At 37.6% G+C, this 26,625-nt stretch overlaps 1 protein-coding gene across 1 annotated transcript; it reads left to right on the forward strand.

Annotated features, from left to right (window-relative positions):
- The first annotated feature begins 1,373 nt into the window (after positions 1–1,373).
- LOC113337558 (pleiotropic drug resistance protein 2-like) lies at positions 1,374–13,419 on the forward strand. The gene is made up of 20 exons (XM_026583218.1): positions 1,374–2,012; positions 2,097–2,217; positions 2,392–2,480; positions 2,582–2,666; positions 2,762–3,052; positions 3,149–3,239; positions 3,344–4,244; positions 4,338–4,498; positions 4,587–4,690; positions 7,886–7,894; positions 10,054–10,210; positions 10,308–10,486; positions 10,586–10,918; positions 11,016–11,306; positions 11,396–11,479; positions 11,581–11,714; positions 11,792–12,019; positions 12,115–12,286; positions 12,417–12,671; positions 12,775–13,419. The coding sequence occupies exons 1-20, from the start codon at positions 1,630–1,632 to the stop codon at positions 13,045–13,047; spliced, it is 4,341 nt and encodes a 1,446-aa protein (XP_026439003.1). The 5' UTR covers positions 1,374–1,629; the 3' UTR covers positions 13,048–13,419.
- Positions 13,420–26,625: the final 13,206 nt, after the last annotated feature.

The raw sequence follows: 26,625 nt of genomic DNA on the forward strand, positions 1-26,625 counted from the left end.
CGGTTGGTAAATAAGAACTCCCAGACGTTCTTGCTTGCCTACGGCTAGAAACTTTTAGCCGTATGTAGTTATGTAATTGTATTACACACACACACACAAAAGGGAGTTATGTCCCACCTGCAACGCTTATGTCCTGTCCGTAATTGTAAATTCTGGTTAGGAAGTTTTTTTCCTAGCCCTATTTATTTCTGTTTTCTCCAATAAAAAATAAATAAAAATGGGTTTACGGCTGGGTATTTCCAAAGCGTAATAGGTAAAATCCCAGCCTACACTTATGTCTTAACCTGAAACAGTAAATTACGGTTAGGAAATTCAAATATCCCACCCACAAAAATTCATATCCGGCAATTATGTTAATAAAGCGTCTTCGTACCATGAACTATACCCGACAATTTATTGATAAAACAGCTAGGTACCATGAATCATATCCGGCGGTTTTACTAATAAAACGACAAGGTAGGCTCATTTCAACCAGGATTCAATTCATCTTACTTATATAACGACTTGAAGTTCTTCACTTCCTAATCGTTAAACAGACACAGGTGATTCTGAATAATGATAATCGGCAAGAATTTCATCGAAACACAGCTGTGAGTTAGAGTTACGGTTGGGAGCTTTTAGGTTCCCATCCGTTTATTGTTTCTACGACTTGGAAACGACATTAGTGCAAGCCGTAATACTGGTTTACGGCCGGATCGACAAACAATCCCATTTGTAAGAGATTAAAAAAAAAAAAAACCCTAAATTTTCACGATTTTTGACGGATTTGAATCAATTAAAATTGTTATTGGGGTGATTACAAAAAAAATAAAATTATAATCAATTATAGCCAATTAAAATTATAGGTTTTTCGTACTATTTTCAGGATATGTTTCATCATTTTCATCTAAATTTTTTCAAAAAAATTCATCAAAATCGTCCTTCCCCTTCTTCTAAATCAAGAAAAAAGGAAAACAAAATTTTGATTTTCATAAACTTAATTATTGATTATTCTAATCTGATCTGATCATTAATCGTAATTAGTTTAGTTAAACATCATGGTTAGTACTAATTAAAACGGGGGAATATAAGAAATGATCGGGTAAAGGGGTTTTGACTATTATTATTTCGTGACCCAATGCAAGCCCAAAACCCAGAGGTGTGCAGTCCCAATAATTGGATTCTATTTCCCTTATTTGAATTCCTAATGTGAGATAAAGTTTGTAAGTTGCATCAGTGTAGGGATATAAAGATAAATTGATTTACATGTCCATAAATTTTTCATCTTTGCACGCGCATTAGGCGTACCCGAGGTTTTAGCATTCTATAAATACAAAACACATTCAACGGTCATCCACCCCCGCATATAATGAAGTGATTGATTATAGGTCAAATAACAACAATTTTTCTTTTCCTTCCCCGTATCATTACTTGATCTTCTTCTTCTTCCCTGTTCAGACAGAGAGATCTTAAATACACTTTTCAGAATCAGAATCATAGTCAAAACCGTAAATTCTTCTCTCATTACCTCAATCAGAAGGAAAAAATGCTGAAAAACTGGCGGGAAATATTCGAATCTCTGGTTAGATCTGACAAGAGTGAAACTAAATCAAGAAGAATCTGAATCTTTTGATTGTAGAATTTAAAACTATGGCGAATTTAGGAGCAGCCTTAACAGGAGGAGGAGATGATTTAGCAAGACAAATGAGCAGATCATCAATAGGAGGAGATAGAAGAAGTTGGACAGAACAAGAAAATATAGATGGGGGAGGATTTCATAGTATAATAATAAACAATCACGAAGAAGATGAAGAGGAATTAAAATGGGCAGCTATAGAGAGATTACCAACTTACGATAGAGTTAGAAAATCTGTTTTATCATCAGTCATGGATAATGGTAAAATACGTTATTCTGAAGTGGATGTTGCTAAATTAGGAGCACATGATAAGAAACAATTAATGAGTGGTATACTTAAAGTTGTGGAAGAAGATAATGAAAAATTTCTTCAGAGATTGAGGAATCGAGTCGATAGGTTTGTTTTTGTTTCGTGTACAATATTGTTAGTTTTACTTTGTTTGTTGGAAGACGGATTTGATTTGAGTTCTGTTGATATCAGGGTAGGAATTGAAATTCCTAAAATTGAAGTACGATTTGAGAATCTGTCAGTGGAGGGGGATGCGTTTGTTGCAAGTAGAGCACTTCCGACTTTGTTCAATGCTACTTTGAATGTTTTTGAGGTGATTTTCTTTAGGGTTTTTTTTTTTTGTTGGATGCAGCTTGGAATTTTGATAATAAAGGGAAATTGCCAATAGGAAATGGTTGAGTTGTAGGAATTTTGATAAACAAACTCTTTTCGGTTTTCATGTATTTTGGAGATAATTTATAATATTGTTGTATTCCAATGTCAGTAGACGATTTTTGGTTGTATTCGATGTGCACCATCCAAGAAGCGAGTGAACAAGATACTCTGGGAATTGAATGGAGTCTTAAAACCTTCCAGGTATGTCATCAAGTTGTAGGGTATATAATTCTGTAGGCTCAATTTAATTGCCATAAATGTTACTACATCTTTTTTTCATGCTCTTTATGTTTTCTTTCTAGATTGACATTGCTGCTTGGACCTCCGGCGTCAGGAAAAACTACATTCTTGCAAGCACTAGCAGGAAAGCTTGATAAAAGTCTACGGGTCTCTTTTCTATCCATTGTTTATTGTACACACTCTTGAGCGTATGTAAATTTTGGTGTTCATACATGTCTACGATATTTTTGTGCCTTATACAGGTAACTGGAAAAGTCACCTACTGCGGACATGAATTATCGGAATTCATCCCTCAAAGAACCTCCGCATATATTAGTCAACAAGATCTTCATAATGAACAAATGACAGTAAGGGAAACATTGGATTTCTCTGGACGCTGCTTTGGAGTTGGTCCCAGATTCGACATGTTGGCAGAGTTGTCAAGACGAGAAAAAGAGGCGGGGATAAAGCCAGATCCTGAGATCGATGCATTCATGAAGGCAACAGCCGTGGAAGGACAGGAGAGCAGTTTAGTCACAGATTATGTTCTTAAGGTTTGTTCTCTCTATTGAAGTTACCTACTTTGCTACATCTATTGAGAAGTTAATTTTGGCAAATCTAACCTCAAACCTTCTTTTGCTTCCTTATAGATACTTGGGCTGGATATTTGTGCTGATACAATGGTGGGTGGCGCCATGGCGAGGGGTATCTCTGGTGGACAGAAGAAGCGTGTGACAACTGGTAAGTGTAGACTATAGAGTACACACGTAATGTTCAGAAATTGCACTTGGTGTGGTTACTACTTATAAGTCATAGACTCAAATATTTTTTGATCTTGAATGCAGGAGAGATGTTGGTCGGTACAGCAAAAGCACTCTTCATGGATGAAATATCAACCGGGCTAGACAGTTCGACCACCTTTCAAATTATTAAGTTTATGAAACAAATGGTACATGAGGTGGATGCGACTATGATCATCTCTCTTTTACAACCTGCTCCAGAAACATTTGAGCTTTTTGATGACATTGTCCTAATTTCTGGGGGTGAGATTATTTACCAAGGACCCCGTGAAAATGTTCTGGAGTTCTTTGAAAGCATGGGATTCAAATGCCCTGAAAGGAAAGGAGTCGCCGATTTTCTGCAAGAGGTAATTTCGAAGAAGGACCAAGAGCAATATTGGTCCAATACGAATGAGCCTTACAGATACATCTCAGTATCTGAGTTTGTGAACTCTTTCAAAAGTTTTCACATAGGTAAACAACTAAAAGAGGAACTCGGAATTCCTTACGACAAATCTAGAACACATCCTGCTGCATTAGTAAAGACAAAGTATGGTATTTCCAACAGGGAACTCTTTAAGGCATGCTTCTCGAGGGAATGGTTGTTGATGAAGCGCAGGTCTTTCCTGTACATTTTCAAAACTTGCCAGATAACGTTTATGTCAATCATTACATTAACCATGTTCTTCAGAACGGAGATGACTCCTGGTACAATATCTGGGGGAGGGAAGTATCTTGGAGCCCTGTTTTTCAGTCTGATTCAAGTGATGTTTAACGGGATGGCTGAGCTCGCTATGACGGTATTCAGTCTGCCTGTGTTCTATAAGCAGAGAGATTTCCTGTTTTATCCTGCATGGGCTTATGCTTTACCAATCTGGGTCCTCAGAATCCCTCTCTCCTTCATGGAATCTGCAATATGGATCATTCTTACGTACTACACAATTGGGTTTGCACCTGCAGCCAGTAGGTAGGCACACTTTCTTTCTCACTATGTAATGGTTACGTGATCCACTGGAACGTTTTCGCTCATACTTGTTTGACCCTTTTGTAACTTTTGCAGATTCTTCCGACAGTTCTTGACGTTCTTTAGTATCCATCAGATGGCTTTATCTCTTTTTCGTTTCATAGCAGCACTTGGACGAACCACAGTGGTTGCGAACATACTCGGATCCTTCACTTTATTATTGGTTTTTGTGCTTGGAGGATACGTTATATCCAAAGGTGAGGAGTTAGTGTATGTTAATGTGTCTATACATAGTTGTTAGCTTCATAAACCTAAGCAGAAACTTCTTGTTAACTTCTTTCCCAGATGATCTTCAGCCATGGATGAGTTGGATTTACTTTCTTTCTCCTATGATGTACGGCCAAAATGCCATTGCCATAAACGAGTTTCTTGATGAAAGATGGGACAAGGTATGATTACTCGTAAATGAATTTTTTTCACTACTTGATTAGAGGTTGACATATTTTTTTTTGTTTTCTCGCAAAAAGTCATTACCTAGACTAGACATAATAACCTCTTGCTTTTCTCTAATACAGCCTCTACCTAGAGTCGATCCGTGTTGGCGCAATGCGGACGTGTGATGGGATTTATGGAAATTATTTGAGAAATGGGTATAGGAAAAGAGGTTGGTTAATTGAAAATTATTGGTTTAAGAAAAGTGAGGCTTTGATTAATTTTTGAAATGGAAAATGTTTACAAGGAAATTTAGTGTAGCTCTTTGGCTCACTACGTTTACAAAAGGCTCTTTGGCTCTTACTAACTCTAGCTCTCACTCTACTCACTTCTTCACTCACTTGAGTTTTTGATTTTTGTTGGATGATCAAAATGAACCCATTGATTGCCTATTTATAGGATCAATGGAACACTCTAGAAATAAAACATTCTAGAGAACACTTGATCAATCTAAGATTAGTCTAGAGATTGAATATTCTAGACCATGACCAAGGGACCTAGAGACATGGAATATTCTAGAGTCTACAATTGAATTTCTAACTAAAAAAGAGAAGAGTCTAGATATCTCTAGACTGGGCCCAATCAATGGAGATAAGCCCATGGGTGTTTTAGCTAATCTAGACCATCACAAATTATCTAATATCTTTAACACCCCCTCTTAATTTGTGATGTTAAGCTTTTCTCTAAAATGGTTGAACTTATCCGCCGTGACTGCTTTTGTGAATATGTCCGCATTTTGTTCTTGTGTTGGACAAAATTGGAGCTCAATTTCCTTGTTTTCTACCATCCCTCTGATGAAGTGGTGTCGTAGCTCTATATGCTTCGTTCGTCCGTGGAAGACTGGATTTTTTGTCATAGCAATTGTAGACATATTGTCACAGTAGATAGTCGTCGGCTGATTTTGCCTTTGTTGTATGTCGGCCATTAATCTTCTCAACCATACTGCTTCACATGCTGCACTTGTTGATGCTATGTACTCTGCTTCGGCTGACGATAGTGCCACCGTACTTTGTTTTTTGGAACTCCAAGAGATAACTTTTGTTCCCATACAGAAAACATAGCCTGATGTGCTCTTTCGGTCTTCAATAGAACCTGCCCAATCGTTATCTGTGAAGCCAATTAAATCATTATCTTTTTCTCTTGTATACTTGATGCCAAAATTCTTTGTTCCCTTGATATATCGAAGAATTCTTTTTGCGACGGCGTAGTGTAACTTGCTTGGCTCGCTCATAAATCGAGAAACAATGCTGGTTGCATTGACGATGTCTGGCCTTGTATTTGTTAAGTAGATCAGTGAGCCGACTAGACTTCTGAATAAGGTTGGATCTACTTTTGGCGCTCCATCATTTTTTATCAACTTCTCATTAGTACCCATTGGAGTTGAAATTGGTTTGCAATCCATCATGTTGAACCTTTTCAGTAAGTCTTCCGCATATTTTTCTTGAGAAATGAATATTTCTTCTGGAGATTGTTTTACTTGAATCCCAAGAAAATATCGCATAAGTCCTAAGTCTGTCATCTCATATTCTTTCATCATCTCCTTCTTAAAATTTTCTGCCATCTCTTGTTTTGTGTTGGCGTAAATTAAATCATCAACGTAGAGACAGACAATTAGGAAATCCGTACCTTGTTTTTTAATGTAGAGGGATGGCTCACTTGGACTTTTCTGAAATCCATTATCTCGGAAATACTTGTCGATTTTGCTGTTCCATGCACGCGGTGCTTGCTTCAGGCAATATAGTGCTTTCCGTAGACGATAAACCATTTTTTCTTTTCCTTTTCGGACATATCCTTGTGGTTGTTCAACGTACACCTCTTCTTCAAGTTCTCCGTTCAGGAACGCTGACTTTACGTCCAATTGGTGGACTTTCATTTTGAGTTGAGCTGCCAAGGCTAACACCATTCGGATTGTTTCCATGCGAGCGACTGGGGCGAATGTCTCGTTGTAGTCGATTCCTGGTTGCTGGGAATATCCTTTTGCAACTAGCCTTGCCTTGTGCTTCTGAATCGAACCATCTTCGTTGTATTTTGTCTTGTAGACCCATTTCAGACCAATTATTTCTTTGTCAATTGGCTGATTAACAAGCTCCCATGTCTTATTTTTCTCGATTACTCGCATTTCTTCGTCCATGGCGTCTCTCCATTTTTCTTCTTTTGCCGCTTCCTCATATCTTTGAGGCTCTAGTGCTATAAATGCACAATTAGATATTTCATAAATATCTCTTAGGGAACGCACCTTTCTAGGTGGGGCACTTGCTTCCGATGAACTTGGACTTTGTTGTGTTGGACTAGGAGACCTCGGGCTTGCTGGTGGAGTACTTTCTTCCTGACGTGGCTGATCTGGCTCTTCTTCGATGACTAGTGGAGACTCGTGGTTATCTGGTTCATCATTCCAATCCCAAGCTTTGAATTCATCAAAGATAACGTCTCTTGATATTACCAGTTCATTTGTATCTGGATTTAGAAGTCTATAGGCTTTAGACTCCTCGCTATATCCGATGAATATTAGCTTTTCTCCTTTTTCATCAAACTTTTCTCTGTGTTGAGATGGAATATGTGAATATGCAACGCAACCAAAAATTCTGAAAGAAGTTACCTCGGGTTTTTTCTTATGCCAAGCTTCATATGGAGTCTTGTTGAGAACTGCCTTTGTTGGAGAACGGTTAAGGATGTAAACCGTCGTGTTGACTGCTTCTGCCCAGTAGCTATTAGGTAGCTTCCTTGCTTTTAGCATACTCCGAGCCATTTCCACGATCGTACGATTTTTTCTTTCCGCGACGCCGTTTTGTTGTGGAGTGTATCGAACGGTTAGCTCCTTCTTAATTCCATTTTCTTTGCAGTAGTTGATAAACTCTTTTGAAGTAAATTCTCCACCACGGTCTGTACGGAAAATCTTCAATTGATGGCCACTTTGCTTCTCTGCCAGCGCCTTGAATTCTCGGAATTTAGTGAATGCCTCGGACTTTTGCTCGAGAATATACACCCACATCATCCTGGTATAATCATCCACGAATAAAAGAAAATATCTTCTGTTGTTGAGTGAGGTTGTTCTTGTCGGACCGCAAATATCGGCGTGCACCAATTCGAGGGGCTTTCTTGCTCTCCACGATTTGTTTGTAAATGGAAGTCTATGAAACTTCCCAAGAATACAGCCTTCACATATTTTATCTCCATCGATGATATTGGGAAGACCAATTACCATGTTATTTGATTTAAGAACCTTCAAGGATCTGTAGTTTAGATGCCCGTATCTCAAATGCCATAGCTTTCCTTCGTCAATATGGTTGGTACTCATTGCACAATTTTCAATTGATGACATAGATAGGGGAAAGACAAAATTTCCTGACATTTTTACTTTTGCCACCAATTGATTATTAATTTTATCATAAATTGTGCATTCTCCGTCTTCGAAATGTAGTGAGTACCCTTTTCTTATAAGTTGTCCAACACTTAATAAATTTTGAGCTAGGCCAGGAACATAAAGAACATCAGATATGTATCGAGTTTTACCTGACCTTGTACGTACGGATATGACTCCTCTTCCTTCAACATTCTGGAACTTTCCATCTCCAAGTTTGACTGGCGGAATCTCTTGTTCCTCCAATTTTACGAAATATTCTTTGTTTCCTGTCATATGGCTGCTGCATCCGCTGTCGACGTACCATATACCTTGCGATTCTTGTTGCGAGGTGAGGCAGGAATAGAATACTTGATTCTGAGAATTGTTTTTCTCGGAATAGTTTGCTTCATTAAGCCAACAATCTTTCTCCATGTGATTTAATTTATCACACTTGGTGCACTTATACTTGCAATCTTCAGTTGCATGTCCAAAATTTTTGCAAACATTGCATCGGAGATTTGAGGAGTTCTTTTTTCCGTACCTTTGATTGTTGTTTCTATAACCTCCTTTTCCTTTTCCACGTCCGCGGGAGTAATTTCTGGGTCCTTGATTTGACGTCGACCCTTTCTCATACTGCGAGTTGGATGATGATCCCCCTCTAGAGCTTTCTTTTTTGGCTTCTGTATTTTTCTTCTCACTGAAATTTATTTTTGATTGAAATGCCTGCTCCAATGGTTGCTCCGCGAACCTATTTATTCTTTTCTCGTGCGCCTCGAGTGAACCCATTAATTCATGTACCGAGAGAGTCGATAAATTTTTTGATTCTTCAATGGCAGCGACGATATGATCAAATTTGAATGGTAAGCTTCTTAATATCTTTTCTACCACTCTTTTATTTTCAATGGTATCTCCATAACTACTGATTTGATTTACTATGCCAGTAACTCTTGAGAAGAAATTCTGGATAGTTTCATTTTCTTTCATAAGTAAATTATCAAAATCTCGCCATAAATTTTGTAGTTTAATGGAGATTACCTTTTCTGATCCTTGGAATGCTACTTTGAGAATATTCCAGGCCTCCTGTGAAGTTTTCGCCGCCGAAATTCGAGGAAAAATAGCTTTGGTTACGCCCTGTTGTAGAAACAGTAATGCTTTAGCATCTTTCTTCTTATTTTCCTTATACTCCTTTTTCTCTGCGTCCGTCCATGACGACAGAGTTTCTGCCGACTCTGGTACTTTATAACCTTCTTCTATAAAATCCCACAGGTCTTGTGAAATGAATAGTGTCTTCATTTGTAGACTCCAATAATCGTAACTCTCACCATCAAAAATTGGAATTAGACTTTGGGCATAGTTGAAACCTTGAATATTTTGGTTAATTGCCATGAGTAGAGTTTTAGGATTACTGGGTTAGGTTTGCTCTGATACCAAATTTGTTGGCGCAATGCGGACGTGTGATGGGATTTATGGAAATTATTTGAGAAATGGGTATAGGAAAAGAGGTTGGTTAATTGAAAATTATTGGTTTAAGAAAAGTGAGGCTTTGATTAATTTTTGAAATGGAAAATGTTTACAAGGAAATTTAGTGTAGCTCTTTGGCTCACTACGTTTACAAAAGGCTCTTTGGCTCTTACTAACTCTAGCTCTCACTCTACTCACTTCTTCACTCACTTGAGTTTTTGATTTTTGTTGGATGATCAAAATGAACCCATTGATTGCCTATTTATAGGATCAATGGAACACTCTAGAAATAAAACATTCTAGAGAACACTTGATCAATCTAAGATTAGTCTAGAGATTGAATATTCTAGACCATGACCAAGGGACCTAGAGACATGGAATATTCTAGAGTCTACAATTGAATTTCTAACTAAAAAAGAGAAGAGTCTAGATATCTCTAGACTGGGCCCAATCAATGGAGATAAGCCCATGGGTGTTTTAGCTAATCTAGACCATCACAAATTATCTAATATCTTTAACAATCCGGTCACTGGTCAATCCACGGTCGGGAAGGCCCTTCTGAAGTCCAGAGGCATGTTTTTGACAGACAATTGGTTTTGGATTTGTGTTGGGGCACTACTTGCGTTTTCTGTTCTCTTTAATGTTCTTTTCATGCTTGCACTCACTTATTTAAGCCGTAAGCCCTCTTTTAATCTTCACAATCTTAGTGTTGTTTTCATGTCAGGGATATAGATTCCGTTTACTAACTAGTACTACTGAAATTGGATTTGCAGCTTTTGGTGAGTCTAAAGCTTTGATCGAAGATGAGGATTACAGTGAGAAGTCGAAGAACATCCGAGTACAGGAGACTAGTGGTTCAAATGTAACAGAACCAAAAAAAGGAATGATTCTGCCTTTCCAGCCTCTTTCCCTTTCATTCAACCATGTAAATTACTATGTCGACATGCCTGCTGTAAGTCACTTATTAAACAAAGATCTTCTAGTTTGTGGTATGTTTTTCTTAATCGTAGTTTCAAGTGCGCCCATCTTATTGTGTTAGTGGTGATGACAGGAAATGAAATCCCAAGGAATCGAAGAAACTCGGCTCCAGTTGTTAAGAGATGTTAGCGGGGCTTTCAGACCAGCAGTATTGACAGCATTAATGGGTGTTAGTGGTGCTGGAAAAACTACCTTGATGGATGTTCTAGCAGGAAGGAAAACTGGAGGGTACATTGAAGGAGAAATTAACATATCTGGATATCCAAAGAACCAAGCAACATTTGCTCGAGTTAGTGGTTACTGTGAACAAAATGATATCCATTCACCTCGTGTCACAGTTTATGAATCTCTTTTGTACTCAGCCTGGCTTCGTCTCTCTGCTGATGTTAAAAAGGAGGAACGAATGGTGTGTATTCCACATAAATCATCTTTTAACAATCTTTCTTTGAGAAATCGCATTCGTTTTTTATTGATGTTCCTTTTTCGCTCCGATGATATTTTAGATGTTTGTCGACGAAGTTATGGATTTGGTTGAGCTTCATCCGTTGAGAAATTCTCTAGTTGGTAAGCCTGAAGAAGATGGTCTTTCAACTGAACAGAGAAAGAGACTCACTATAGCCGTAGAGTTGGTAGCTAATCCATCAATCATTTTCATGGACGAGCCAACATCAGGTCTTGATGCAAGGGCTGCTGCAATTGTCATGCGAGCCGTGAGAAACACGGTAGATACAGGGAGAACCGTTGTCTGCACTATTCATCAACCCAGTATTGATATCTTCGAAGCATTTGATGAGGTCTGATTCAAGATTTTGTAGAATTTCTCTTGCAATCGTCATTGTTACTTCTGAGGATCTGCTTCTAAGTCGCTAGGATTTTCTTGCAGCTTTTACTGATGAAAAGAGGAGGGCAAGTTACATATGCTGGACCACTTGGTGCTTGTTCTCATAAGCTTGTAGAATACTTTCAGGTGAGCATCCATTTCAGCATTCTAAACCGATAAAGAGTTGAACAGTTCTTAATGTTCAATGTGCAAAGAGTTTTAATCATTCCGATGGTAACTTTTTGCAGTCTGTTCCGGGGGTTCAAAAGATTAGGTATGGATATAATCCTGCTGCATGGATGCTTGATGTTAGTTCTGCTTCTGTAGAGGCTCAGCTTGACGTTGATTTTGCTGAAGTTTATGCTAATTCCACCCTCTATCAGTAAGTAAAGTGGAACATTGTTTTGCTTGCGTATAGCTTTCTATATGTACTCAATCATTCCTACTGACTCCCTTCAGGAGAAACCGAGAGCTTATCAAAGATTTGAGCACTCCTGCACCAGGTTCCCAAGACCTTCACTTCCCCACAGAGTATTCCCAAGACTTTATTACCCAATGCAAAGCATGTTTCTGGAAACAACGTTGGTCATACTGGAGGAACCCAAAATATAATGCAGTCCGGTTGTTCACAACTACAGTCATTGGTATTCTATTCGGTGTCATCTTTAAGGATAAAGGGGACAAAACGTAAGCCTTTCATTTCCTATAAGGAGTATCGCACTTGCTAGTAAAATATCTTGTGTACATCTCACCGGGGATGATTTTTTAATTATATGTTACAGGTCTAAACAACAAGACCTTCAGAATTTGCTTGGAGCTATGTATTCATCTACTCTTTTTCTTGGAGCGGGTAATGCTAATTCTGTGCAGCCTGTTGTTGCAGTTGAGAGAACAGTATTCTACCGTGAAAAAGCTGCGGGAATGTACTCCGCATTGCCCTACGCATTTGCACAGGTAAAATCGTGTACGTTATTCTTGGAGATCTATATTTGAACGCCGTACTGCAAGATAAACCTAGTTTGTATGACGTATATACTATATTATATATATGAAGCGAACAAAATAATATTATCATCCTTTGCAGGTGGCTATCGAGGTGATTTATGTTTTTGTCCAGACTTTGGTGTACTCTCTTATCCTTTTCTCTATGATTGGATTCCCTTGGAGCGTAGCCAAATTCTTGTACTTCTTCTACTTCATGTTCATGTGCTTTATCTACTTTACAATGTACGGCATGATGTGCGTAGCACTGACTCCATCCCCCCAAACTGCTACCATCACTATGTCCTTCTTCTCAAGTTTATGGAATTTATTCTCTGGTTTCCTCCTCCCTAGACCGGTATGTAATCTTCGACTCCCCCATGCCATAAGATTATTACCTAAGCTTTTGAAGAACAATATTCTTTTGTATATAAATCTGACAGTTAAATTGGCATTTGCAGCAAATGCCCATATGGTGGAGGTGGTACTACTGGGGTTCACCTGTTGCTTGGACTCTTTACGGTCTCGTGGCATCTCAGGTTGGCGACAAGACTAATGAATTGCTAGTTCCAGGGTTGTTAATTAATCCAACAGTAAAAAGTTTCCTGAAGGATCATTTCGGTTATGAGTATGACTTCCTTAAGTGGGTTGTTTTAGCTCATATAGGGTTCGTCCTTGCCTTCTTCTTTGTCTTTGCATATGGAATCAAGAAATTGAACTTCCAAAGAAGATGATGTATGAAAGCTCGGGTTCGGTAGTTACTTAGATTCCAAGATTTGTGAAGTAGATTGATTAGTACCGCTGTACCACTAGGAAAAAGTATCCAAGTGTAGATACCCCCATGCTTTAATAGTGACTAGTGAAGGGTGATAGATATGTGTGCAAGCTACTGTACTGAGCGGACATGTTAATCACCCTTGAACAAGAAACTTGTCCAGATCTGTATGCAAGCAACTAGGAAAATGATAAAGTTCAAATTTGACCACATCGTTTGATCAAGTGCCTGAAAATATGACCACACCGCTCTGACGACGTGAGTTGTTTTCTATCATTTTTGTTCATGTAAACGTAATTGCCTGGAGTAATAAAGGCTGGTTTGGAATAAACAAAAAGTGTGTTTGAGAACTGAGTATGGTTGTCATATTTGTTTTGCAATGGCAGTTCTGTCATGTTTTGTCATGCAATTATGCATGTGTATGGTAACTCTTCGGTCATTTATGAATTTCGGTTGCATAGCGAGTGCTTCTGTAGGAGTAAAATATCGCACATGTTAGTAATCAAGCGAAAATTAAAGAATACAATCTAAGCGAAGAATATCGCACACAGCAAAGTTGAGATGACGCAACAGATGATGTCAGCAAAGTCACGAGTAAAGTGTGAAGAACTGTGCGAAGAGGCACGTTATGCGAAGATGAGCGATTGTATATGAGAAAATGTGTCGCATAGTGATCCCGAAAATAGTGTGTTTCTTAGCTGTCATCCACTATGTAAAGTCCTATATAAAGGAGAGAGGTCATTACTTGTGGGGGGTTCTAGAGTGATTCTTGGTCAAGAAATAGAGAGAAAGAAAGTAAATCTAGAGCAAATAGATCATTGTAATAGCTTGATCAATCCTTGTAATTCTATCCACATTTCATATAATAAGAAGATGATTACCTAAATTCTCATTTAGTGATAGTGGAATGTAATTGTCAGATTTATGACAACTACATTTTTGGCGCCAGAAACAGCTCTGGATGATAATTCCAATAGTATATCAGAGATTTTAAGGAAAAAGTGAGATCTAAAAATTTAGAAATCGTAAGGATTGAATCTGTTGTTGACCAAGGGATGACAACTAGAAGAAGTAACAGAATTGCTGAACGAAGACGAATTGCAAATCTTGAGCAACAAGAAGAAAGAGTGGACGAACATCAAAGAACATAAATTCCAGTTGTATCTCAGCGAGAACAAGGACAGAATAATGATATAGATTATGATAGGGTGAGTGTCCATACTGAAATGACGGATTCTACAGAGGAAAGACAGAGAATCGGGAACGAAGGATCAATTACAGCGAGTGAAGGAAATGTGACGATTGCAGAACTTAGGCAAAGATTACTAATTGAACGAAGAAGAGAAGAAGAAGAGCATGCGAATCTAATCCGTCAAAATGATGATTTACGAGAAGAGAATCTTAGACTAAAAGAACAAAGGTCAAGGAGTGCTGCACGCTCAAGGTCAAGACAAGTATAAGTTCTTCCCGACGGAGTCAATCTAATCGAGGAAATGATAGGCGAAGGCAACACATGGAAGTCATTGAAGAAAACTCGCAAGAAAATGAAAATTTGGAAGATCAAAGGGAAAGGAAACGTATAGTTGACTTGGAAACTAATCAGTACGAACATCCACGTGAACTTCTTCGTCGCGCACATATTAATTTTGAAAGTGACGAAGAGGATATAAGGCAAGGACAGATGATATTACATGGCAGAGAAATATTAAGAGACGAATATGAGTGCGAACGAGAGACTGCACGTGCGAGAGATAGACAAAGAATAAGGGAAGAATTAGAAGAGATAGAATTACAAAGCGGACTGCGTCAAGTTGATTATGATGATCGAGGTAGGAGACGCGAGCGTCATCACATAAATGATACAAAACAAGGTCGAGTTACACCACAAGAAAGAGAGATATCAAGACATCGATATGATCGCACAAGTAACGAAGAAAGACATGATAGAGTACAAATTGAAGCAAATACTGAAAGGCATAGGCGAAGAAGAGAAGAAACTGAACAACAGGAGATACAAGAAGCAATACGCCAAAACAATCATGAGAATAAATTGAGACAAGCAAGATTAAAAAGACCCATGCGAGAGGATTTGGATCAATCATTAAGCAAAGAAATTCTTAAGGAGATGGCAGAATTAAGAAAAATGATGACTACAAAAAGAAATGATGGAAGAAGACAACTAGAGGAAGCAGTGGAGGAAGCTGGAAAAACTCCATTTACAAAGGAAATTCAGAGAGCACCGATACCATCTAAGTGCAGTTTACCGGCATTTACAAGTATATTTGACGGAAGTGCATGTGTGATACAACATATGAAAGCTTATGCAAGATATTTATTGCAGTGGGAAAATAATGATGCAGTAATGTGCAAATAATTTGCTGCAAGTTTAACAGGTGAAGCTTTGAAGTGGTTTGAAGGACTTCCTGTAGAATCCATTGGTTCGTTTCATCACTTACAAAATGTCTTTCTGGGGAAATGCATAAGTAATAATCTATCCATACCAGGAATTGAGACAACATTCGGACTTCCCAGAAGAACAAATGAGAGTTTGCGTCATCTAACGACATGTTGGAGAACCATGTGTAGTGAAATGGGAAGACGGGTGGATGAGCGACATCTTATTCTTGCATTCATTAATGCTCTCTTTGCAACAGATCTATTATATACCCAAATCTTCAGAATAAAGGATACAATAACAATGTCGGAGCTGTGCGAATTTCAAGAAGAATACATAGCACTTGAGGAAAGGCAAAGAGATATGGAGTCTTACCCAGTCGCAATATCTGATTCGAAAGGTGGAAATACAAGTTTACTTCCGAGGATGACAAATGTTGTTGCGAGTACATCGCAGGGAAATCAGGGGAGGAATAATGCAGAGATGGAACAAAAGTTAGTGGCTATGGGCAGTGCAGATCAAGCAGAATTTGATAAAGAGTACAGAGACAAACAACTTCAAAATCATGGAGGTACTGATACTATTCAATCAGGAGTGCAGGACAACAAACACATTATAACAGGAAAACTGGAATAATAATGTGGGAACAGATAAATTTGCCAAAGTTGAATACTACAGTGGATAAAGTATGGGAAGCCGCTCTCCTAATGGATGATATTCCAGAACCACATAATGTAGGCGAAGAGCCACCGCCAGGGAGGAGGAGTAAATAATTTTGTATCTATCATAGATTCCATGGTCACACAACAAGCAACTGTAAAAATGTGAGGAAGATTATATTGCGAATGATTGAGCAAGGAAAGTTGGACCATTTCTTACTAAAACAACCAAGGAATTTACTACCACCACCACCTCAAGGAAATACATATCCAAAGGAGAAAGACAGGAATACATTTGTTATTGAAGTGGGCACGAAGGCAAAGAATTTATATTGTAACTCGATCATACACTCGTTCAAAAACATTGAAGATTTTCATGATAATGTCTTATGTCGAGTATATGCAAGAGATGCTGAAGGAAGGGAAATTCTTAACCTGGAAAAAGTATCACCCTTGAAGGAATGACAAAAGCAGAAAATCTCGTTCACCGCAGATGAAACACCAGGAGGAGGAGAATCACATGAGTGTCCACTGGTAGTGCGATTGGGAATTAATCTGAAGCCATTGGAAGAAGATGAGGAAGAAAATGAGAAAAACACCTGGGCGATAAATAGAATACTTATAGATACTGGAAGTTCTGTATATATTCTGTTTTATCATACATATAAAACCATGGGTGGAAGAGACGATGAGTTAATCCCTTCAACATACAAAATCTATGGCTTTAATGGTTCTGCGAATAAACCAAAGGGAGAAGTGAGTATGCGAATTCTTCTGCAAAATTTACCAACAGATATCACATTCTGTGTAGTGGATGTCGAATCGCCTTATAAGGCTCTCATTGAAAGACCATGGCTGCATAGTATATTAGCTGTTGCATCAACATTTCATTAATGCATCAAGTTTACTTTACCTCAGGGTGTTGGCATTATAAGAGGAGATACAGTCGAAAGTAGAAATTTCCAAGAAATTGATGTTGACAAATATGAAGCAATAGAATTCAAGCGACGGAATTGGAAAACATATGCGGCAGATAGTCAAAGAGCGGAGAGACTGATGGTGGATGCGGTATACGAAGTTGGGGAAACAAGTATGCGAAGTGCTGGAATAGATTCTTCTGCGAATGGATTGCATCTAAAGAACAAGTTGATATTTTTGCTTTCTTTTGGTCAATAAATGTCTCTTTCGAAAATTTCATTAGGATCACGTTCTTGTACCTTTGCCAATTTTATTGACAAAAAGTGAGAGAATTAATATGTAGTTCACACTACAAATACATATGGTTATCTGATCATTATGTAAGGGGGAGTGGTTTCTATGTGAGATGGAGTATTGACTAAGGGGGAGCGATACATATCACCATAGTATTGCTGTTGAAGTTGTGATACAATTGAACTTTGACGCTGTGTAATGATACTATGACACTATATAACACTGATTGAGAACTATTGTTTTCTTGTTGCTATAGCTATGGATTTTCAACAACGATGATGCTAAACTTATGACCTTTGGGATCATTAGAGTACTTGGAAGTGACGAATATTTCAAGTAATGTTGAAGATTAGGCATGTGGAATAGGAGCTACAAAAGTTAATTTATTTATTTTTTGTACTCCATATGTATTAATAGTTTTGCCACTAAAATTGACAAAGGGGGAGATTGTTAGAGCATTGCTCGGTCGAACTCGCATGCGTTGCTATCTCAAGCATGTTTGTCAATATTAGTGATCAAAACAATAAGTCTTGATTTCTATCCTACATATCTAAAGGTCTCGGACTAGGATAGAAAGTGTAGTTGAGCTCAAGAACTCCATGGAAATCATCAGACAAGACGAAGGACTACTCAAGGAACTGGTGGATCTTCATCGACTAAAAGGTATGTGGAAACTTGAACTTATCTGTCACTCAAAATTCTATATATTCTATCTCCTACTCTTGAGACAAAAGTCGTTTTGATATATAAACTTTCATTATGCACATTTGCTATTTCGAGCCGAGTTTATCTTGCCTATCTATTTCTCGAAATATGTGTTGGTAAGCTTTCGCTTTAGCCGAATTCATATTTACCTGGTGAAGAAAGTCATGTTATGTTTCAATCACTTTGAAAATTGCTCTGACGAAAAATGGTTTGTGAATAACGGCTATATCCGTCCTCTGAGAATGTTTCAATGATTGAAATGAGAGTTTAGATTACATAACCATTGGTAGGATATAAGCATTGTTGTGGAAACACATATATGTATAAGTCCTTATTCCTTGAACCAAAGTTTGCGAACTTTGTTGATCAAGAGAAATGGAAGTGGCGTGAGCCAAGTACGCGAACTGGCGGAAGTTCTCGACTCGAGAATTTCTGTTGGAGTTTGTGAACTCCTTCCATGAGCTTAAGTCCACGAACCCAGTCCACGAACTTGAGCAGGTTATATTCAAACCGATTGTTCTTGAACTTATGTTTATTTAAACTAAGGAATGCTTTTGCAAACCGTGGCTATAAAGTTCATGAACCGATTTGAGTGAATCAAACCGTTTTTGCTTCGATTGTGTCTTGTGTACTTACATAAGATCTAAGCAATTGAACAACTCTCTAACTAGTTCATTTGAGTCATTTGAACTAGTTATGGTGAAGAAGAATATGGTTGATATGAAAGTAATCATATGGCTAACCATTTGGTTAACTATTGTTGAACCAACAAATGTTAATGTTTGGGAACGGTTCGTAAACCCAAAATTGGACATTTCATTTGTGTGTAAAAAGCTAAGTTTTCGATCCAACGGTTGAGAAATATTAGCTTGAATCTAATCAGGTTTTCATCTAACGGTGAATATTGAATGCTTTGTTACCAAGCTAACTTTGATTGCAAACCCTGATTTGAAAACTATATAAGGGAGAACTCTAGCAACTGGGAAACTTAATCCCCACACCTTACGTGTGATACTAGTTGCATAGCTAGAGTCGATTTTCCTTTAACCTTTGGTTTCTTCTTCTAAAACCAGGTTAACGACTTAAAGACTTCATTGGGATTGTGAAGCCAGACCGATACTACTTTTCTTGTAGTTGTGTGATCTGATATTGCATCTTCTATCGTTACGAGTACGATTGTAATAATTGGTCGAGATTTTATATCTCCGAAAGGAAAGATAGAAAAGTAATCACAAACACTTCGTCTCATCGTTTGTGATTCCACAATATCTTTTTCGCTGCATCGATTAGGATTATTGTTAGGTGATCAATAATACTAGGCTGTTCTTCGGGAATATAAGACCGGTTTATTTATTGGTTCATGTTCACCTTGATTTATCAAAATACGGAACAAAACTCGTAGGTATATTCGTGGGAGACGGATTTATCTATTACCGTAGACTTTTCTGTGTGATACAGATTTGTTTATTAAAGTCTTCGACTTTGGGTCATAGCAACTCTTAGTTCTGGATGAGATCATCTAAGGGAATCAAGTACGTAGCATACTGCTGGGATCAGAGGCGTAGGAGCATAACTGTACCTTGGATCAGTGTGAGATTGATTGGGGTTCAACCACAGTCCAGACCAAAGTTAATTTGGAGTAGGCTAGTGTTTGTAGCGGCTTAATACAGTGTATGTTCAATCTGGACTAGGTCCCGGGGTTTTTCTGCATTTGCAGTTTCCTCATTAACAAAATTCTGGTGTTTGTGTTATTTCTTTTCCGCATTATATTTTGTTATATAATTGAAATATCACAGGTTGTGCGTTGTTCAATCAATTAGAATATCCAACCTTTTGGTTGTTGATTTAAATTGATTGACACTTGGATATTGGTCTTTGGTACAATCCAATTTATCTTTCTAGTATTTGATAAAGACTCGTGTATTTCTATTTGCTTGAGTATATATCAAATCAAGAGATTGAGATATAAACTCTTTGATATACTTTTTATCTAGATTGAGTCTGACTGTCTAGTTGATTTTCTAAAAAATATATTGCAGTTTGTCCATACAGATTGCTAAGCGAAATATTGGGTGTGGTTATTGTACCCTCACTTTTTCAAGTCCATAATCCCTGAACCAAAGTATGCGTACTTTGCTGCTCAGGATAACCGGAACTAAAGTCCGCATACCTGTACGCGTATGATAGACGCATTTATGTGTCTATTTTGTTCTCAATTCTCTGTAATGTTAGTACTCGATTTTGTGCTTATTGTGCTATTTTGTGTATTTGTAGGTATTTTTGGGAAATAAAGCTCGATGGACCAAAATGTGGTATTCTACTCGCAAAAAGAAATAAATGAAGTGGGCTAGGCCCAAGAAGAAACATGAAGAATTATTGGGTCAATCATTTGGTTATGGGAGTGTATTAAGCATGGAAGTGTGCTATATCATGTGTAGAAGTGTGGAGACCATGTGCAAGATACTAATAATTAAAGGATATTTGAAGATATGTGGTTTAACGAAGAAAATAAGAAAAATAAAGAAGGAAATCAAGATATTATTCTTTATGGTTGGAATTAATTAAAAATAATATATTTTCCAAATAAAGAATATTCTGACTGCAATATTTGACACGTGGCTCATTTTTATTGGAGGATTTTGCATTGTCCTGACACATGGCGTCACTCCATTAGCCGGAAAATAAAAAATGACATCACTTCATGTAGAAAATTATGGAAGGATTTCAGAATCCCCACTACAAAAGGAGTCGTATGGAATCATCTCAGGGGGTTCTTGTTGGGGGGAGAGATCGAGAAAAATAGTGAGTATTATTTCATATTTCTTGTAATCGAGCAATATTAGTGAGTGTGAATCAATAAATTTTGTATCCTTTTCACGTTGAATCAATAAATATGATCTTACCTATTTTTTTATAACATTCATTTACAACATGAGGAGCTAAACCTCATCAGTGGGATGGCGGAGGAAGCCAATTCTCAACACTATGGTAATTTTATTATATTCTTTTTAAGACTTTTGCCTTAATATAATTTGAACTATGATTTTAAATTAATTAGTTGTGATTTAGTTTGATGGGTTACGCTTAGCTTAGGTGTTTTGATAACTCATGCTTACCATTTACAATTAATGTTTTATAAAATCTACCTTGGCAAAGATTTAGAGTCAATATTATCATTTTTGGAGTTACAATTGTCTAAGAATTAATATTGAACCATAGTATATGAGTTTGGTGGAATCCCGATTCTCAGTAACCTCTCAATATTGTCATCATCCTTTGTTTTATTTGCTATATCAATTTTATATTTTAAGTCTAAAATCAACTTCACAAGTCCAAGAATCAAACCCTTTTCTTACCACTGTAAAAACTACATCAGTTTATGGCGCCGCCGACGCGGACTTGTCTTTAGGCTAGAGTTTTTAGATTTTTTTTTCTTTTTTAGGTTTTTATTTGTTCTTATTTACGTTTTTGGATTTTTGTCTTTTCCTTACAGAATTTGAAATTGGAGCAAAAGAATATTTTGCCAAAACCTTTGGTGAATACTTAAAGACTTGGAATAAAAGGCAAAGTGAAAGGAGCGAAAGAAGAAGATTTTTTTATTTAATAAAAAAAAGAGAGAAAAAAAAGAGAGAGACATTTTTATTTTTTTTAGATATTATTATTATTATTTTTTTTTTTAGGACTTTTCTTTTTCTTTTATTTTTCTAGTTTATGCCCGAGGTTATTAGAGAGCGGGCTTGGAAAAGAAACACTCTAGGTCGTTTGATTAGTGATAAACCTAGTAGTTCTTCTTGTGAAGGCGGGGAGATCGAAGACTCTTCTTTTGAGAACCACGTTTTTGGAAACTTCAGTTTTGAGAATCTGTCTGTTTGTGAAGAAAGTATCCCTAGTACTTCAGTTGTGCCATCAATGACAACTTTCAAATTTTACATGTTCCCAACTAGGACCAATCGAGCTTCGTGCATTAAATTGCCAGCCAATACGGCTAATTTCGAGATAAAACCTAGTATTCTTCAAATGTTCCCTATATTCTTAGGAAAATATGATGAGAACCCTTATTTCATATTAGGGACTTTGAGGAAATTTGTGGGACAGTTAGAATAAAAGACCTTACTGATGATGTTTTGAAACTTAAGATGTTCCCCTTTTCCTTGAGAGATAAAGCCAAGACCTGGCTGAAAAACCTACCATCTGAATCCATTGAAACATGGAAGGAACTTATTGCTGCTTTCTATATGAAATTCTACCCTAAGCATAAAACTGCAGTTGTTAGGCAGAAAATTAGTGCTAGTGTGCAACAAGAGGGAGAGTCTCTTTATAGGTTTTTAGAGAGATTCAATGATCTCTTATCCCAGTGTCCTCACCATGGATTTCATAAGATGAAACTTGTAGAAATTATTTATGAGGGTATAGACTATTCGACCAAAGCCATGGTCGAGTCTATGTGCGCTGGTGAGTTCACTAGTAAAAATGTTGATGATGCTTTTACCTTCTTAGGAGTTGTCGCTGAAGAATCCCAACAGTGGGAGTCTTGTGTTGAACCCCCTAAAAGACTCTTGGTCAATAGAAGTAGCACCAATGTGGTAGATACAAGCTTCGGGTCAGATGCTAAGTTTGCTGCTTTGTCTAGAAGGTTAGAAGCTTTGGAATTGAATCAGCCTAAACATAGGTGTCTTGTTGAAACTGATGATAGGATTAGAGACTCTCAAGTCTCTAGTTGTGGAGTAGAACCCAATAACTCGTTTTGGGAAGGTCATGTTAGTGAAGAGTAAGCCCATGTTGTCTATAACAATGCTAGGTTCGAGAACCGTCAGAAGTTTGACGCATACTCAGAGACCTACAACCCTGGTTGGAGAAACCATCCTAATTTTTCTTAGTCCAAGGGCCAAAATCAAGGTCATCCTAGTAATACTTAGCCTCCCCTAGGTTTTGGTTATACTCAAAACCCTTCAGGTCAAACCCAGTTTCAGAACACTTCTGAGAAAAATATCTCTACCTTAGAAGAAGCTCTTACTATGTTAGTAAAGAACCATGATATGTTATCAGCTAACCACCTTAGCTTTCAACAATAAACCATGCAGAACCATAAGGATAATTCCCAGACTCTTGCTAAATTAGAACTTCAAGTCGGCCAAATAGCTAAGCATTTAAGTGAGAGAGAAGAAGGTAAGTTTCCTAGTCAAACTCAAGCCAATCCTAGGGGGCTCCATCAAATATCTTTAGTTGGTGAGGAATCATCAAACCATGTGAACTCGATAAAAACCCCCAGGAGCGGTAAAACAGTAGACAATAAGGTAGCCATGCCTAGTGAACATACTGTAGTTCCACCCTCTACTTCCCAAGAGGAACCCATAACTGAGGAAACTGAAACAATTTCTAAGGAGTCCCAAGAAATTCCTGATAGGACTATATTTGTGCCTAGAGCCCCATATCCTCAGTTGTTAACCCCAACAAAGAAGGAGTCAACTTTCAACGAGATAATGGAAATATTTAAGCAGGTGAACATCAACATTCCTTTATTAGAAGCAATTGGGCAGAGCCTGCTTATGCCAAGTTACTTAAAGATCTGTGTACAAGAAAGCGTAAGTTTAATGTTCATAATAAAGCCTTTTTAGATGGTCAAGTAAGTTCAATTCTTCTAAACCAAACACCCCCTAAGTATAAGGACCCTGGATGCCCTACCATATCTTGTGCAATTGGTAACCACACCGTCGATAAGGCATTACTTGACTTAGGAGCTAGTGTTAACTTACTCCCGTATCATGTATACACCCGGCTAGGTCTTGGTAAGTTGAAACCGACCAAAATGACACTACAATTAGCTGATAAGTCTGTCAAAGTCCCTCGTGGTGTCATAGAGGATGTTCTGATTGAGGTTGATAAGTTTATTTATCCAGTGGATTTTATTGTTTTAGACACCCAGCCAGTTCAGGACCCAAGTGCTCAAATCCCGGTGATTTTAGGTCGCCCATTTTTAGCCACAGCTAACGCTGTCATCAACTGTAGAACCGGACTTATGAACATATCCTTTGGTAATATGACCACTGAACTAAATATATTTAATGTTACTAGACAACCTTCTGAGAATGATGAATTAGAAGAAGTAAATATGATTAGCACTTTAGTTCAGGATTTAGTTCAGGATAATTGGCATGATACTCTATTGGGAGATTCTTTAAATGAATTTGAAGAAACCATTCTCTTAAACCAGATGTGTGATCAATCTTTAGAAGAAGCCCTTGAGTATTTTAAAGACTCTACGGACCCTGAAATTCAGGCAATAGTTAGAGGTTTATCTGTGAGTAGTGAAAACCCTAAGTTTGGGGGTAGTGATGGTTCTTATGATTGTCACGTATCCCTAATTAGAGTCCCTAACTTGGGACTCGAGCTTTGTGCATCTGAGATATCACTTGAGTCTATTCAGACTCGGCAACCCGATCCACCTGATACTGTCCAGGAGGTAACTCGGGTATTAGAGAATCGTTTTTCGGATGAATCTATTTATCAAGATACACATAAGAAGCTCAATTATGCTACCTAGATAAACCCAGTTGTCTTGACAGAAACCTTAGACGAGGATGTGCTCAGTCTTTTCATTTTTCTGAACCAGTGTTGTTGTATCATATTTGTGTTAGCTCTATTTGGTCTTGTGGACCCACAATTGTTTCGACTATTGGTATACGACTTTGGGAGGTGGAAATCCTTTTTGAGGTATTTTATGTCTAGCTAGAGACTTTCAATTTAGCAGTTACTGGGAGGCATCCGCGCTCATGCAACACGGTAATATATTTCTTTAACTCTTTTGATTCAAGTGGTAACAGTTTCTCCTTGTTCATGTTTTTAATTTTATCTTTAGAACATTGAGGACAATGTTAGATTTAAGTTTGGGGGTATGGGAGAAACTTTTTAGTTGCAGTAAAAAAAATAAAAATAAATAAACTCCAGAGCCTAGAAATTTATGTTTATTAAGGATGACACTAACCAGTCTAAGTGGATGGAAGCATTTTGGTTGTAGGAGTTGAGGAACCAATCTGATTAGATGGAAACATCTAAAGAGTCTATTCATAAAAGCACAGATCTCAGGTGTTAGAATTAAAAAAAAAATGGTAGTTTCGCCATATCTCGTTGAATCCTAATCCTTTTGTTTATATTTTTAAGTGATTTGGTGGGGCACACGATTCAAGGTGTTACCTTTGCTAGGGTGAAATAGGGTGATTGAGATACCAAAAAAAAAAAAAAATTAAGACCAGACCATCAGACCAACAGGAATAAATTCAATAAAGTAGACCACTGATCTCCTTGTATATGCCAGTTCTGTTGATATTAGTCAGACCGGTATCTCAGTCCATTAGGATAGGTCCATCTTGGCAGAGGCCTTCAGACAGATATGGGAAACACCGTTCACTTTAAACCATCTTTTTCTTTATCCATCTTCTTAATCTTTCCATGTGATTGGTTGACTCCGGTTATGATGTCCAGAAACTATCTAAGTAGAGCTCTGTCACTTTATATGACTTTTAGTATGCTTGAGTGCAAACTCGTGTACAACAATTGGAATTTCGCATCAGGGTACTTCCTCCTGTAGTCAGTGATTGTATGCCAACCAAGGAGATTATTTAGTGCCTTCCAAGGTTCTGCGTAGATAGCTAGGGTCTGGAGTAATGGTTTTGTGGGTACACCTCTGGTAAACTCTCCCGAGATTAACTCGGTTTTATTTATTTTTTTTAGTTTTGCTCGATGACTAGAAAATAATAAGTTTGGGGGTATTTGATAGACACATTTATGTGTCTATTTTGTTCTCAATTCTCTGTAATGTTAGTACTCGATTTTTTGCTTATTGTGCTATTTTGTGTATTTGTAGGTATTTTTGGGAAATAAAGCTCGATGGACCAAAAAGTGGAATTCTACTCGCAAAAAGAAATAAATGAAGTGGGCTAGGCCCAAGAAGAAACATGAAGAATTATTGGGTCAATCATTTGGATATGGGAGTGTATTAAGCATGGAAGTGTGCCATATCATGTGTAGAAGTGTGGAGACCATGTGCAAGATACTAATAATTAAAGGATATTTGAAGATACGTGGTTTAATGAAGAAAATAAGAAAAATAAAAAAGGAAATCAAGATATTATTCTTTATGGTTGGAATTAATTAAAAATAATATATTTTCCAAATAAAGAATATTTGACATGTGGCTCATTTTTATTGGAGGATTTTGCATTGTCCTGACACATGGCGTCACTCCATTAGTCGGAAAATAGAAAATGACATCACTTCATGTAGAAAATTATGGAAGGATTTCAGAATCCCCACTATAAAAAAGAGTTGTATGGAATCATCTCAGGGGGTTCTTGGTGGGGGGGGGGGGGGGGGGGGGGGGGGGGTGGGGGGGTGGGGGGTGGGGGGTGGGGGGAGGAGATTGAGAAAAATAGTGAGAGTATTATTTCATATTTCTTGTAATCGAGCAATATTAGCGAGTGAGAATCAATAAATTTTGTATCCTTTTCACGTTGAATCAATAAATATGATGCTACCTATTTTTGTTATAACATTCATTTACAACATGAGG

The sequence above is a fragment of the Papaver somniferum genome, unplaced genomic scaffold (genome assembly GCF_003573695.1).
Source record: "Papaver somniferum cultivar HN1 unplaced genomic scaffold, ASM357369v1 unplaced-scaffold_160, whole genome shotgun sequence".
Classification (NCBI taxonomy): Eukaryota; Viridiplantae; Streptophyta; class Magnoliopsida; order Ranunculales; family Papaveraceae; genus Papaver; species Papaver somniferum.